Source organism: Antrostomus carolinensis, unplaced genomic scaffold (assembly GCF_000700745.2).
Source record: "Antrostomus carolinensis isolate BGI_N321 unplaced genomic scaffold, ASM70074v2 scaffold11073, whole genome shotgun sequence".
NCBI classification, from domain to species: Eukaryota; Metazoa; Chordata; class Aves; order Caprimulgiformes; family Caprimulgidae; genus Antrostomus; species Antrostomus carolinensis.
Window position 1 is genome coordinate 18,656 of NW_010304481.1, and position 17,148 is coordinate 35,803.

The following is a 17,148-nucleotide window of genomic DNA, read 5'->3' on the forward strand; positions in this document are numbered from 1 at the left end:
GGGAAAGTACTACTGAGAGTGAGTGTTTTGTCACAGAAGAGAAAGGAAGAGAGGGGGATACCCTGGAAACTTTTATGCTCAAACATTAAGGCACCAAAAAACCCCCAACTTGGCTGTATTTCTGTGCTCAGTGATGTCCTTAAGGCCTCTGTGAAAGGCTTAGTTTGATAGCTTGTCACAGAATGTGGAAATTAGAAGTTCTGATCTCTGATCCCTGCTCTGGCTCTGATCCCCGCTCAAGGTTAAGCTGAGCCCTCCCCAGAGGCAAGTTTTATCAGCTCTGGAGAAGGAGCCCTGAAGGATTTGCAGCTCTGTGTTCTTCCAGACCATGTTTAGACAATGTGAACTATGGGATATTTCACGTATGCCATTCCTTTTACACTTGTTGGGTTGTAAAGTACTGTAATAGTTCTTCCCTCTTTTCTCAGGCATATATACAAATTACTTTTGTGGAGCCATATTTTGATGAGTATGAGATGAAAGACAGGGTCACCTATTTTGAGAAGAACTTCAACCTCTGTCGGTTCATGTACACTACGCCTTTTACCATGGATGGGCGACCCAGAGGAGAGCTTAGCGAGCAATACAAGAGGAACACCATCCTAACCACAATGCATGCTTTTCCAAATCAATGTCATCCAAAAAGAAGAGGTAATTATGTTTTGAGGGCAGACCTAATTTCTATGGGGCTGAAGGAGTCCCTGGGTGTGACAATTTTCAAATTCTATGCTTGGCAGAAAAAAGGAGGCTGAATTTCTCACACATATTACTCTCAGGAATGGCATAGAATGGGCAGAAAGATGCAAGATGGGTGTTTACTCTGAAGAAGAGAGGATGGCTAGTGCATATTCTTATTTTGACCTCCTGATTGTAATGCTGTGTATGAGGATGTGTGGAGCTCTATTTATGGCTGTACTTCTAGCTGATAAGTACAATCAAAGAACTAAATTGGGCTCAGAGTTTGTTTAAAGACAGGGAAGCTTTATAAAGGTAGAAAATGCAAAATCATTTCAGACATGAAGTCAGTAACTTAGAATAATAATGAATTTATGCAAACAGGGAGTCAGATCCACGTCCTATTCTTGCAAATGGTAAGATGTCAAAGAGCTTTGGATCAAATGCAGCATGTACCAAGATGACATCTAGATTGAACAGTCTTCCTAGGTTTCACAACTACTGCTTTTAGCATGGAGGAATGATAGTGGTATTGCCAGATTTAGAACAGGTCAACTGCATGCATGATTCAGGTAATGAAGCATCTTCTCTTCCATTTCCATTAGTTTATTTTAACCCCAATTGAAGTTGCTATTGAAGATATGCGGAAAAAAACACAGGAACTAACTGCAGCCACCAACCAAGAACCACCAGATGCCAAAATGCTCCAGATGGTTTTGCAGGGCTCAGTTGGAGCCACTGTAAATCAGGTAAGGGATCCAAATAAGCCAGGTGAAGAGTTTCTGCATACTTTTCTCATTGTGCATTCTTTTTCACTCTCATCTCTTGCACTGGAAGGAGTACATCTAGTCAGACACATCTAGTCATGATGTGCAATTAAACTTCATCCCTTGATATTTAGTCATTGTATACTGTTCATTAGGTATGCATTTGGTGAAAGTGCTCATGAAAGTGCTGTCTTGGTTGCAGGTGCAGAAACTCACAGAATTCTTGTTAGTGCATCCAAGGGTTTTCCATTTCTGGTACATTAGCAGTCTCAGCCATTTTCTTCTCTCCAAATGTATCCTGGGGGAATGAGACTAATAATAACAATTTTGCTGTATGGCCACTACAAACTCACAGTTTCATAGAAAATACATGACCTGAATGCCCCAAAAGAAAGTCAAGATGCAATAATTATAACATAAATATGCCAGCTAACAAAAAAGACAATTAAAAAATTTAAAATTAAATAATCAAGACATAGCTGAGAGAAAACTTGGCATTATGCACAATTTCACAGAGCTTAGTTTCTTTGCTGAAAGCCTAAATACTCTCAGTTTCTCCAGATTCTTCATCAACCAAAGCCTCTAGCCTAAAGTAACACATTGTTGTAAACTTTGGAAAGAAAAACCTGTGCTGGGCTTATTTAACTCCCTGGAGGTCTTGTAATACCACACACAGGAGCTGTGTTTCTTTCATGTAACCAAGTTTGGCAGTAGAGCTATCCCAACTCTTCTCTGCTGAGTAGAATTTGTCTGTTCCCCTTTTTGTGGGGCTGGAGGAAAAACAAAAACAGGAGAGGATAAAATATGATAGGCAAAAACTACTTGCTAAAGGAAAAATCGGGGGTAAAACAGGAAAAAAAATCTTGTTACGGTGACTATGCATAGTTTTCTTTTCTTTCATAATTCCGCTCATGAAATAACAAACAGCTTAACCAAGCATGTGGTCTGTTTTCAGCCTAAGCAGGTGTTTTTGACATTTTCCTGTGTTATTCCTATAAGGGACCGCTAGAGGTAGCACAAGTGTTCTTGGCTGAAATTCCAGCGGACCCCAAACTTTATCGCCATCACAACAAGCTGAGGCTGTGCTTCAAAGAGTTTATAATGAGGTCAGTAAAACAAAATTGAAATGCTGAATTGCATCAATAAAGTCAATAAGCGCAGTAGTGCAACGATAATATAAGCTTGTAATTAATTATGCAAGTTAGCATCATGAATTCCAGCATCTCATGCTTTAGATACTTGGCCCAGACTTGTAACCTCTGCTCCATGGTCAATGTTTTGGTAGGCTTTGCATCCCGAATGGTAGAAAATTTTAACACTTCAAACTAATCATGTAGAAATTAAGATCTTCTATTTGTTTTATCTTTTAACATTTTACAGAAATAAATAATTTCTGACTATTGCTTTGATTTTATTTTTAATAAAATGACATTTTTAGTGGGAAGATCTTCATAAGAAAATATTTGACCCTCTCTGTCAAGCAGACACCTTACTAGTGGTACACACATATGGCCTTTGGTTTAGATATACTTGTAAATCTTAGCAAGCATTCTCAGGTAGCAAGATATTAATCTCCTTAGTCCAAACAAAGCATAATTGCTGAAGGATAAGTTTGAGTTAAATAAAAATGAGCCTTATGCAGAAGATACAGCCATTGCTCTACACTGTTGTCACTGCATCTGTTTACAGTAAGTAGGCAGGAAGCTCAATATTCTGCGGTCATTATATTTGGTTTTTATTAGCTCCCTCATGCATTTCTAGTGTCTTTAAATTATCACCTCAGTTTGTGTACTTGGACTTGACACATTATCAGAGGATTGCCTAGCCCAGAGGAGCTGGTTCCTCCACCATTCAGATTACCTAACACTCATTACCTAAAATTGATGAGTTTAACAAAGGTAGGTGATACATATCATGCCTTTTTTTTCTTTTCTTTTGCCTAGGTGTGGTGAAGCAGTGGAGAAAAACAAGCGCCTTATTACTGCTGACCAGCGGGAATATCAGCTGGAGCTCAGAAAGAACTATGGGAAGCTGAAGGAGAACCTTAGGCCCATGATTGAGAGGAAGATCCCAGAGCTGTACAAACCTGTAGTGAAAGTCCATAGCACAAGGTACAGTTAGGGCAAGGTTATTTGTTGTAGCTATACAAAATGATGCTGTTCTTGCAAAGAAGAAAAGCAGTTTTACTGACAGCTAAAAACAGGCCATTGCTAACTTGATTAAAGAAGTCTCCTGACTTCCAGTGGAGCTGAATATAGTATTAACTGTGTTTCTCAAGCTGCTTATTCCTGGGATAGGGGATTTCTGTCATTTTAATGCATTGTTAGAGAAGACTTCCTCCTTGACCTAATGAAAAGATGTTGGAAACCTCTTACCATTTCTTCAACATTTGAAGCCAGGTAGGAAATAGAAACACGTTCAAAACAAACACAGGTATGTGTTTGTTTTGAACACATTGCACCATGTGGTGTTAGCTAGCATGAAGTAAGAGTGATCCTTTCACTCACAGATAATATAATCCGGTTTAGTCTCATGACTGAGACAGAGAGTCTTATATTACGTCTTTAATTATGAATATACACTTCTTCACAAAGCTACTGTGTCCATTGTGGGGTCAGTTGTGGAAGCAGGAATATGCCTCTGACCTGCCAACACATAACATGTTTCAGCTGATGATTTGTCAGCTGCTCTTTTTCACAAGGCAGGTATTTCCTGGATTGTTTTTCATTTGCCAACTTTATTTATGGATCCATTTCATTGCAGGGAATCTTTTCGTAACCACAGTTTTAGGAAATATGATGCACAGACTTCTTCACAAAGCACCTCAGGACTAGCTGCTTTGACCAAGGAAGAGCCTCATGCTGCAAGCCAGAAGTGATGGGGTATTCAACATCTATGAAATCAGAAATCTCTCACAAGACAACACGTGCACTTTCTGGACAGCATGAAGAAAAGTATTTACACAAGATCACTGAATGAAAAATGGAGGATGACTCCTAATCAGCCTTATCTCATGAGGGCTTGGGAAGGAAGCGGGTGCTTTTTAGATACTTTTGCATATATTATAAAATAATTACGTAATGTGGAGGGGTTGACCATTAGAGTGGTCAGTGGCATGAGGTCAGTCACCACTAGCTAAGTGACACAGAACTCTGTGTGGTTTGTTTGAGGCATTTCGTTAATCCAAATAATGCGTCTAAGGGATGCTGACAAATTGTGTCTATTTATGGTCCTTTTCCAAGACAACATTTATCCATGTGCTTTTGGCAATGGAGCACATTCTACAAGTTAATCGCACTTAAATGCTGTTTTAATGAGGAGAGACGTGGTCCCCTGCTCAGTGTTTACTGAGCTGGAGCTGTAGGAAAGAATAATTTCCTCAGTCAATTTCTGTCGCCAGTTTGTATCACAGTCCGTAACTGCAGGGAGAGTTCTGTACAAGTTTTCTCAACCAAAGCTTGAAAAGCAAGAAGTAGAGTAAGTAATTCTTACAGATCTTCTAATTATTTTTTTAATTATAGGAACTGCTACTTAACATGCAGTTGGATTTCTTAATAATCAGTCATGTTTAGCAGCGCTAACAAGTAATAGTTTAAAAAGAAGATGTTAAGTCATGAGTGATTCTTTTACTATACAATGCTCTTAGGTGGACAACCTTATCCAAAATTAACTACAGAAGCACACAGGTTTTCCTACAAAGGACTTCATCAGGTTTTACTGCAGCTTAAGAGAAATGAGCACATAATTTATAATACCTAATGCTTAGTATTTTCTGAACCCTGAGCAATCATTTTACTAAATAATCTTTACAGCACTTACTGAAGTAAGGAAATATTATTACAGTTTTGAAGATTAGGATGTTGAGAGAGAGAGAGAGAGAGATTAGGACTTTGGAATTCATTTAGTGAGGCAATGGCAGAACCACAATTGGTATTGTGACCGTGCTTACAATGCAATGCTTGCATTTTGAAACAGAGATGCATGAAAGCATCCCTCGATATTACTTCCTTCCCGCCACCTTTTCAGGGTTTTGAAAATTATAATTTAGTGCTGATTAAAGTAACCAATCCCATTTGCCCAAACACAGAATGTAATGTTAAAATGAAATGAAACAGTAGAATTAAGTTTTTTCCTTTGTACTTCATGTTAGAAAATTACCATGAACTTTCTCAGAACTGATGCCATGTGTTTCTAAATGCCAAGCCTCTTTGCTCCAAAAGCATAAGGAAAATTGGGGCTGCTCCTTTTTGTGGAAACACTGGACTTTTTGTGGTCATTTGCAGCCTCGGCATTTGATAATAGGAATTTTCCCAGCACTTTGTTAATATCTGAGCAAGTCAGATTTTTAATGTGCTATGTAGATTTGCAGGGGTGATCAAACAAGATGAGCTGTGGAAGGAGGTGAAATAAACCCTGTATTTACACAGCACTTGGAGTGTAAAAAAGCATTGCCCTCCTCATTCATAGTATTGTTAAATGCAATAATCAGGAATAATAAGTGGTCTGTGATTTTGAAGTGAACGCATCCAAAGTACATAAGCAAATGATGTGAAAAGCTCAAATCAAAAGATGCCTCCGTGGAGTGGCTGTATTCAAGTTGCTTTGAAACAGTCCTAAATTAAAATAATTTTAACTTCCCAAAGCTTTGAAGCTATGAGGTCTCTGCCTATCAGAAGCTATCCCCTTATCTATTGTTTTTAACAGCCTGTTTGGGAGAAAGGTCAGAATATTGTCATCTATCAACCCCATAATCCAACTTCATTGTTTACAAGATGTTTATCCTTTACAGCCTAAATAACAGAAACCTCCAGTAAACAAAAAGCCTCTACAGGCGTACAATATACCGGGTAAAAGTAATGAAGTGTTTCATATTGTGTGGTCATTGAACTGAAACCATACTCAGCATAATATGAATGCTGAAGGACTCTTCGCTCATATTTTACAAGCTGAGCACCCCTCAACCAGTTGGCCAGTCTTGCCCTCAGTTTGTAGCTCATGTTTTCCCTTCTACAAATGAAACATGGTTTGTACATTTCCTTCAGAGTTGAACTACGTGAAATGTAAATTTTCTACCTTTATTTTGCAATAAAGTGACTGTTTCACAAGCTGTTCAGAAGTGTCTTTGTGTTGCACCTTACACCTCACACCTCAATAGAATCCAGGTGGAAAGAAAATTTCAGTAGGAGCAACTTTTCCTTGTAGAAGCATCATTCAGCAGATAATACAAAGATTTAGGCAGGGAAGGTGCCAGCCTGTCTTTAGGATAAATTGTGGCTGTTCTAGGGGTAACAGGCAATAACTTGCTTCCCAACTTCTTTTTTCATTCAGTGTCTCCTTCCTTCCTCCAGTGTGTAGGTCTAGAGTGGAAACATGCCTGATTCTTGAATGACATAGCATCTGGGTTATACAAGAGTAGGGGTAGTTGGATGTGTCCACACTAGTTAGGTCCAGGGCTAAACTACTGAGGCTGTCACAGGAGAACCAGCAAGTGAGACACAGAACTACACTCATCCTGGTCCAGAGATTCCCATGGGTGTCTCGGATGGGAGTTCACCATAGCTCACTCCTTTACCATTAGCGAGCACCGGCTTTAAGGAGTGTGGTGCTGGTTTTGGGGCTGGTGTCCTTTAGCTCAGGGCGAGAGTTTCTGTGTTCAGCATCCCAGCCCTGCCCCTTCCTGCTGCACACTGCAGCGGCAGGCTGTGACCAACCATGTCAAGTCTGTACACAGCCCCATCGCCCAGCAGAGCACCACTGATCCAAATCAGGTGTGAACACACACTTGCACATCTGCTAGAGTGCAGTCAACACACATGTATCAGGAGTCTATGCTGGCTGTAGAAGCCCAACAATAATGCCCAGAAGTATAAATTAACCTGTCAGCATGTTTTGAACACATTTGAACAGACAAGGTGGGTGCCTTTTGTCAGCACTACTGATCAAACGTGGGCAGCCCTAACTCTAGATTTCCTGGTTTGCAGAACAGCAGCCGTAAAGAGAGCATGCTTTTCATACTCCGTGAAAAAAATCACACCTTCAAGGCTTCAGCAGGTGATGGACTGAACAGTTGTGACCATGAGCAGATGTAGCCACACTTGTGCTGGATGAAGAGAAATGCGGTGTTTTCACTTACAAGTGGCAGGTCTGGGTTACACAACCTCTCTCTGGAAGCTGAACACCTCCTCGTTAGGTTTCCCACCAATGTGAAGGATTGGAAAAATGAAAGAAAATATTTTAATTCCCTTTTTTTGTTTGTTTTTCCTTTTTGTCTGTTTGAAGTTTCATCATCTCAAGTATTTCAGAAAGGGGAATTAAAGCTTTGCAGGCAGCCTGATGTAGAGACAGCTAGGACTCTAAGGTGTTACCATCACCCAAAGCGATGCCTGTTATGAAAATGAAGCACATCGTAACAGTGTTGTACTCTGGTTTACTGCACTTCAGAGCTACTGCCTTCTGGTAGACAGAAACACATTATGAGAAGTGTTCATAGGGTGTTGGCCTTAGTGCTGAATTTGGAAGTGGGTAATTTGGGGAGTAGCTCAGTGAACCATGTTTAACCACCTTTTAAACTGGTGAAAAGGAGTGATTCAAAAATAACAGGTCTTGATAAGTCATCTCAGATTGGGTAATGCTCTGGTCTAATCAGTGCACTGAAAGGAGAAGGGGCCCCTGTGGATAAAGTCCTTTTTGATTATGTTTATAAAGGCAATGCACACTCACAGTAGAGCTCAGTGTTTGGGAAAGTAACAGTAAAATCCAGCACTGATTGAGTGCTTGACATAGTGAATTGAATTTGTTTCTGTGACTCTTTATGTTCTCAGTGAGTGGTTTGTTTAAATGAAGCATTTTTATTCAAAAACTGACTGTTTTCCAAATGTTCAAGAATTGAAAAACTAACCTTGAAGTTTTTTGCAAACAATGTCGTCACCCAATAGTACTCAGTAAAAAATTATGAAAACATCAAACTAAATATTTAAGTGATCAAAACAAACAAAATAAAAACCCAAAGACCCTCAATAGTTGTTTTTCTCTGATTAGTTTAAAAAGCCTTGAAAGTTGTAACATCTTGTTCTGCTTGTCTGTTCTAAGCAATGTGCTGCTTTGCACATCTCAAAACAAGATTTTCCCTTTAGGAAAAAAAATGCCATGTTGAAATCTACTTTTTTTAAATTATTATTATTTTCTTTAGTGAATTTACACAGCATGTACTGTGGTGTCCAGAGCTCAGCATGCATTTAGTCCTGATGCACTATTTATAAAATATATACCTTTTAAATGGGAACAGTTGTGAGAGGAAAATTGGTATGTACTGTTTAAATGCCATATGTATGGAATGAAGAGATACTTAAATGCAAATGTAAATGCTCTAAACCATTAGACACTTTTTTTTTTCCTATGCTATAAAATTGATTTTGTTTTTCTCTCTATGGATCTAATACTTCTTTTACAACTATTTATTTTTACAGTAATAAGGTTTTTCCCTATCTCCCTCTGTTAATTGAATACTTCTAAACATGTATTGGATGCCTAGTAGGATTGGTGAAATCCAAAATGACAAAGAAAGTTAGACTCTTAATAACCACAGGGACAAGGTTTTTCCGCTGGATGGCAGGAAGACTATATCTTGGACTATTTAGCAAACACCTCTAAAACAACTGGAAGGGAAGATTTCCTGTCACACACTTATGACTTCCCAAATGCCAACATCTGTACAAATTTCTGTTCCCCAAGCAGAGGTCCCTAAAAAAAAAAAACAAAAACAAAACCACAAAAACCCCACCAAAAAAACCCCCAAAACCCCACAAAAAACCCAAACCCACAGAAAAAGCAATCTTAGCATTGCTGATAGATCTAGAACTTGAAAGTGCCAGAAAGCTATCTTAAAACCCCAAGCAAACAAGTGTTTCTGGACTTAGTAAAGAGTGAATAAAGGAAGTAGGCACAAAACCACATCCTTTCCTTTGTTTGCAGCTCAACTTTACGAGAAATGAACAATCCTTTCTCAGGTATCAAAGAAAGGTTGGAAGTGTTCCCAAAGGAGTGTGTTCCTTCTTGAGTTCAGGAATAAAATCCTGGGCTCAAACGGGAGGGAAGGGAAGGGAAGGGAAGGGAAGAGCTATCTTAAAACCCCAAGCAAACAAGTGTTTCTGGACTTAGTAAAGAGTGAATAAAGGAAGTAGGCACAAAACCACATCCTTTCCTTTGTTTGCAGCTCAACTTTACGAGAAATGAACAATCCTTTCTCAGGTATCAAAGAAAGGTTGGAAGTGTTCCCAAAGGAGTGTGTTCCTTCTTGAGTTCAGGAATAAAATCCTGGGCTCAAACGGGAGGGAAGGGAAGGGAAGGACTTCAGCAAGCACATCTTTACAAAAATTAAACTGATAGCGCTTGCCTCAGATGTTTGAGATTTCCCAGCAGCCTGGAGAGATGCTATTTTCACTGTAACTTCATGCTGCAAGCTTTTAACATTGGGAGAATAATATTAAATCAACAGGGTCTAAAAGATTTCAAAGAGATTGGCTTATGTAAGAGACTTCAACTGTGGATTAAATTAGAAAGAACAAACCCCTTGTAATCTGTGTCAGGTTAAAAAGAATAAAACCAGTCCTTCGTGACTGTGTAGAAAGGATTGCTCAGCTCAGGTTGTAAAGAAACCCAGTTGCCCCCAAGGCCTGCTACAGCCGAGGACAAAGGCTGCAGCTGAGTGAAGGAAATCCATCCATAAAGAAATAAATAAGCAACCAGAGAGCAAAAGATTAAAAGCCCAGCACACTACCAGGAACAAAGGAAGTAGTACCATGGAAATGGAATTAAGGACAGGTTACAGTGCTGTTGCATCTCACTTTCTAGACTTTGTGGGGCACTCAGCACCAAACCAAAGGCTGCTGTGCTTTAATGGAAGTTACCAGGCAAAAACACAAAAAAAAAAAAAAAAAAAGGAAACAATCCAATTTTTCTAATAAAAATATTCTTAAGTTTTGGGCGGATTTTGTGGATTTTGGAGGGGGGTTTTATTGTTTTTTAGTGCTAACTGCCTGGATTTTGCTAGTTTCTGTCAAGAACTGAGGAACTGCAAAAGCATCAAACAAAAAGCACACTGTGCTTTCCCATCACTCCTTTGAAGGGAGCAGACTAAGTGTCAGGATTGTTACTTCCAGTGTGGGATCTAGGCCAGCTGGGAGCAGCAGCACGATCCCGCACACGTCCTGCAGTAGCGTGTGCCAGGAGTGACCACTGGTTCCATGGCCGATGCACTAAAGGGATGCTGTGGACAGAAATAATTCAGCTTGGAAATAGAGTCACAGACAGGCATAGTTTGAGGAAATGGGAAAAAGGCATAATGTCCTGTTCTTTCTGATAGTTTTGGTTCACTGATAATCTTCTCTATTATTAACCAATGGCGGATGCACCCAAATGCACCTGCCAGTGACTTCGCAGTTGCTGGGATCCAGCTCACAAGCCAGGCACCACCACTGGGGTGCTGATCCTGCAGCAGCAGCTGCCGTCCTGGCACTTGGATTGTTTCACTGACAGAGGCAATCTTCTAGAAAGGCCAACTAAGCCTTCCTTCACTGCCGATCATTCCCACAGCCTGGTAAAGAAAAGCATTTCTCACATAGTATTTGTGATTGCAAAACTGGATCGTGTTTAATCCTCTGTCTAACTTCAGCAGTTCACTTTCAAACAGTTCCTACCTCTGCTCTCCATGATGCTGCTGCTCACCCCTTGCCCAAGTTCCCCCTACCCAACGTGTGTAAACCTGCATGTGGGTTGAGTAGGACAGTCCAGTGTATGAGGAAGCAGCCACCAAGGTGTCGGTGTGGCTCACAGCTCTGCAGGCATGGCTGCAGGAGAGCACTGTGGGGACTATACAAAAGAGCTGGCACACACCAGCATGTGCCACCAAGGGGGCTGCTGAGTGCCACTGCTGGAAGGAGGGCAGAAAACTGCCCAAAGCCAAGAAATGCTTTGGGGATTAAAGCATTTTTTTTTAATCCTCATCAGCACTCTGAATCAGTAAAATACCACAGTGGACTGACTGCATCCAGAGAGGAGAATTGTACACCATGCATTAAAAATGAGGACTCTTCATATGTCCCAGGGTGATCTGAAACAGTGAGAGGGTACTTGTGTAGTGCAGGTTCCACTGGTAGTCATGAGTTTGTTGAAAAGTAAATATAGTATTATTAGACCTGGCATGCTGTTCAGTTCATCCCATTTCCTACCCATGCAGCAGCCAGTATCAGACACTTCAAGATGAAGAATCTCTATGAGAGAGGATCTACACCCACCTCTATTGCTATAAAGCACAGATTAATCAGCAAGGCATGTGCTTCAAGAACAGCTAAAACTTTCTCCAGTCTCTGCCAAAGCAGCTTCACACTGGTGTCTATGAAACAGGAATGAAGAACCTGTTCTCTTCTTCAGCTTCTTCACTGGCCAAGGTGAGAACTTTAGTGTTCAGTATTGTCAGTAAATACCCATCAGATGGGCACTTCTTTGTTAAGTGAGTTAGCAGGTGAGAAAAGCAGGCAAAGATAACTTGACCACCCTTCTCAACAAAATGTCCAAGTATATAAAGATTTTTCACTTGCACTTTTACAGTCAAGGCCCTCCATATCCTAAACATATTTTTTAAAGTTAAAATCTTTATGTGAATTTGAAACTAGGATGAAGGTTGAGAAACCCCATTCTAAGAGGACAATTGGCTAATGAATTTGATTAAATCAAATCATCATCACAGAAATAAAAATCATCATTTATACAAAGTAAATAAATCTGTGTGTAAGACTAGTCCTTGCTAGCCCAATTCTGGCACAGAGGACATTTTAATTTGAGAATACGCAGTGAACAAAGATAGAAAGAAAGCTCCAAATGCCTTGTATATAAAGTGCAAGAGTCCTTCAAAATGTCCCTCAGGTCCTATGTATGTCTCCATCAAAATCCACAATGAGGGAGGAACTCTTCCAAGGACCCACACATCAGAGAAATGAATACTGAGGTCCTTAATTTCCTCGTTCTACCATTCCCTAGGGTGAACATGCACAAATTTAGAATCATACCAGCTGAGTCTAACTTTAGGAGTTAGAGTGCCATAATGTGTTTTCTGCCTGCCCTGGCATGTGAGACAGGTATCCTATGAACTCATCCAAGCCAACTCTCCATCTTATGAGCTGCCATGTGGACCTGCTTATCTCCCCCAGCACAAGTGTCTGAATAAACCTTTGGTGATAGTTTTGGGTTTTAGCATGGTTCCCCAATGTAGTTCTAGACCACAGCTGCTATGTGTGCATACCCATTAAGAAAATTATTACATTAATTTCTCAGACAACTCGGCACGCATCAAGTCTGAGTAAAGCTTTTTGCAGAGACTAAGCTTGGTGATACAACTGCATGATGCTGTTGGTTCAACTTAAACTGCAATAGCCTCTTCACCCAGCTCAGAGGTAAAATAAAGGTCTGGGAGCTCAGGAGAATCAAGCATTCTTTGAAATATTTCAGTGATAAAAGGTAGATAAAATCTAGAAGGCAAAGTTCTGGTAATATTTGTTTTATTAGAGCTGGTCAGACCTTGGGGAGTATAGTATTTTGACACTGCTCCTTTAAAGGTAAGGGGAAAGGCAAGTGCTACATTTCATCTAGTAAATGATTTCTAGAGTTGCATACCTGTGCATTCATGCACAAATCAAGAACACTGTTGTGACTCAAATATCCATGGGCCCAATGGTGAGATCGAAGACAATGTGTGGCAAACAGCAACATGTACCCTCCAGCATGAAAAGCCCAGGTGATGGAAACTCAGCCACACGCTGCATCATTTCATTTCACTTTAGACTGACAGACATGCATGTGGCGCTATTTCCAGGCTGCCACTGATGTGAGTACTGAACAAGGGCAGAAGAAACGCTCTGCTTTCTTTTCTGTTCATGTAACATCCCTCCTTTGCAGATGATGCTCAGAAACAAGCCGTATGGTGTGATTTGCTAGTGGTATGCTATGCTGAGAAAGGAACAACAGTAGGCACACCTACTGAAACCACTGCTTCCCTAAAAGCAAGTCAGAACAGGAGATGCACAGACAGAAAAAAACTCAGCTTTTATAGAGTTGCCAGCAGAGAGGATTACTCTGACTCACAGCTACCATGCCCACTGTGTGGGGTCTTTCACACCAGCACAACGTGTTACCCCTGCTTTCACAATGGTTCGCAGAATATTCAGGGAGTCAAAGGTCCAGTGCTTTTAGAATTGTGTTTTACTTAATTCCTTAGGTTGCTCCTCAGCTTTGGCAACGGCAGCTGCTTGGTAGTGATCAGCACTTCAAAGGGTCCTTCACAGGCAGGAGTGCACCCCAGGCCCCCGAAGGGAGATGCTCCCAGCAGCCCAGCCCTGCCCCTCCCAGCCCCTCTCTGTGTGAGACCCTTCAAAGGCAGGGAGGAATTGGGGGGTGGGGTGGTCATAGTGCTCCGCTCAGGTTTAGGCAGGTGCTGCGAACACCACTTCCTACAAGCCAAAGCTTCTTTTAAGTAAAAATATGGGATTTTTTTTCAGGTAAGTAAGTGGTATATCTAGAATGGACAAAATAAGCCACAGGAAAGCATTGCCTTTTCCTATGGAAGTAATGTTTTTACTTTTTGTTGTTTGTTTGTTTTGGCAAAACCAGAATTATTCTGTTTATAAAATTTTAAGAGGATTGTTTTGTTTACAGGGCAAGGCTGTTTCCACTACCCCAACAAACCAGAAGTTTGCTGTGGCTTCAGGGACTTCTCTGGAGCTTCAGGGACTTCCCTGGAGCTGTGAGCCCTGTGGGACTGGCAGCATCTCAGATTTTGGGGGTACAGGGGGAAGGGGGAACAGGAGGGCATTGTGCAAAAAGTGAGTTAGCCTCAGCCTTTTCTCCCTAATGTCCTGCTGAGGAACTGCTTGCTGTGGAGCCATAGATGCCATTCCAGTTAGAGGAAGACCTGAGGCAAGTAATCTAAGATAGCATGTGGCCTCTTGTGCTCCTGTATGCTGCAGCTAGGCAAAGAATTACTGCCAAATACAGCAGCAGAGGGGATGTCTGATCCTCTTCCTTTCCACACTTATGAACAGGGTATGGGCCACAGCTGGGGGTAGGGTTGGTGCAATCTACCTCTAAGTTTAGCCCCCAGACCACCTTCACTCAGATGCACTTCCAGCCTCCAAGGCTGCTGATGTGACCCTCATGCTCAAGCAGCCCCATGGCTCCAGAGTAGGCTGTGTGGGATGTTTAACAGAAAACAGGTTTCAGGCATGGTGACTGTTAAAACCAAGAGGAACGGGGCCTGAGAGTCCACGGGAACTCATTCTGCCTGAACCCCTGCCCAGTGCACTGAAAATGACATTGGGCACGATAATTTCTCTGAAGTCCTTCTTGGTTTTAACATGTGTGCATAAGATTTACCTGTATTGTGTGCAACCTAAAATCTCACAGAAAGCTCTGCCAAAGCATACACAATATTTATCTGGACCAGATCCAGATCATGAAAAAATACAATGCGTTCTCTCTCTTCAAGTATTACCTCTACTTACTTCTGGACCTGTCCTTGTGATCACCTACTCAAAGACATGGGGCATCTGGCTTTTTGAAGGAAATAGGTGGGTTTGGGGTTTTATTGGGGGGTGGGATATTTTTTTGCTAAATAATAGTGGTGTGTCCAGCCTTCCTACCTGCCAGAGCAGGTCCCAAATGAAAAACACCTCAGGGTCGGAACAGCCCCGCAAAAGCACTTATTCCCTGCTCTGTGCTTCTCACTAGTACCTGATCTAAGTGAGGCAAACTCACTCATTCCTATAACCCTGGGTGGGCAGAAGGGTGAACCCAGACCTGGTGGTTTTAATTGCACCATAAAAGAAAAAAGCCCCATCTATTCCATGACCATGCTGAAAGTCTTTTCCTGTCACTCTTACGCAGGTAACACAAAAATTGACTTCTTTATTTAATTTCACTTGTTTAAACTGTCAAGAGCTGGCAACTCCTGAAAGAAAGTGCAAGAAGTGGAAAGAGCCCTATCTGCTTGCTCTGTTCATTGCCGTAGTCTGGAGTGCTTTCATTCTGTGTTTGTATAGTTTCTGGTACAACATGGTCCTGACCCAACTATTCGGATGAATAAGCTGATGCTGAGTTGTTTGCCGGCCTGAGTATATTTTCTTCTTGGTTGTTAATATAAATAATGGTAAATGGTGCTCCCTGTTGTCTCAACTATTTCTTTCACCAGTCCCCCATTTTTTCTAGAGTTGGTTACTCAGTCATAAAAAATAGCCTCTGGGTGGAAAGTTAGCACAGTCAAGATTAATAATTATTTGTGCCTTAAAGAGCTGCAGGGTCTGCTCACAGATTTGGACTGCAAGTATTTCTAAAAATATGTGGTCTTGAACTAAAATGTATAAAAGCTTTTTTTATAATAAAAGCTCTGTGGTTTGAGAAATGGTTTATATCAACGTCATAGCAGCTTTACTAACAGAAGTACTTGATGTGATTTAACCTCTAAAATGTTTTAATGGCTTCAGAAATTTCAGAAGAAATACTGGACATTATTTAGATGGAAGTATCACCAAGCTCGTTAGGTTTTTATAGATTGAGAAAACCTTATCATTTGTTGTCTACCATTACTTGAGTGTGGTCCCCTGCGAAAAACAGATTTTCCAATTTCCTTAATATCCTCCTTGCTCTGTTCTGGAATCAATAATAATTGAGAAAATCTTTCTTTGCTCATCACCATTCATAAGCTTCAGGTATCATGTCTGCAAAAAAAACCCATCTGGAAATAAGCAGAGTTTCAGGAGAATTACCCAAGGAAAGGCAGAAGAAAAGCAGAAGAATGACACAGAAAGAGAATGAGAAGGGAGGGTCAGGAGCTGCCAGCGTTTGACAGCACACTACAGGGAAAACCAGAAAAAGCAAGGAGAGATGCACCACAGTTGTGTCCTTTTGTGCTGTGAAGTAACTCACAATAATCACCTTAAAGGGCCCCACGTCCAGATCTGGAAAAGAAGACCAAGTGTGGTCACGCTCCTGACTTTGCTGAGTCTTCTGCATCTTGCTTATTCCTTGTCTGTGGATTCACTTGCCGACATCTCGGTGTTTGGGAGGGACTGTCCCGACGCAGAGCTGTGAAACCCTTCCTGGCATGCCACAAAGCCTGTCGAGCGTTTGCTCCGGGGGATCCGGGAGCCCCGGGGCAACGAGGATAGTACCTGAGATAAGAGCGGGAGGAGTGAAAGAAACCATGCATCAATCCGTACCGAATATTCAAACTGTTAAGCAAAAAACTCAAGGCGCACAAAACAAAGACTACTTTATCCTTCCACAGCTGAAAAGGCTTTAGAGACAGCCTGTTCTGGCCAGTAAAGATCAAGGCAAAAGTTTAAAAACATTGCTTCTAAGCTGAGATTCACAAAGCAACGCAGAGGGAGCTGGTGCACGTTTTGGTCTCCTTCGAAAGCCGTGGCCGAGGACCCCGTCCAGCCCCAGGCAGCAGAACAGCTGGAGCGGGAGGGCACGTTCTGCCGAGGCTTTGGCACCGAGAAAAGCGTTTCACATGGCAGCCCCTGGTGGGGAACCCCAGTCCCGTGGCCCCGGGCAGCGCCAGCCTTCACCAGGTACCGAGTCTGACTCAAACCCTGCCGAGGCCAACGCTCCTTTCGCGGCCCGAGCACAGGGAAGACTTCCGCGGGGTCAGTCCGAG

At 41.5% G+C, this 17,148-nt stretch overlaps 1 protein-coding gene across 1 annotated transcript in view; it reads left to right on the plus strand.

Annotated features, from left to right (window-relative positions):
* The window catches only part of LOC104522235 (dedicator of cytokinesis protein 8-like), a 20,422-nt gene extending 16,010 nt beyond the window's left edge, over window positions 1-4,412 (plus strand). The window contains 6 exon segments of the mRNA XM_010164468.2: window positions 429-625; window positions 627-651; window positions 1,281-1,424; window positions 2,442-2,548; window positions 3,386-3,553; window positions 4,206-4,412. Of these exon segments, the coding sequence (XP_010162770.1) occupies window positions 429-625; window positions 627-651; window positions 1,281-1,424; window positions 2,442-2,548; window positions 3,386-3,553; window positions 4,206-4,320 (756 nt within the window). The 3' untranslated portion in view covers window positions 4,321-4,412.
* Window positions 4,413-17,148: the final 12,736 nt, after the last annotated feature.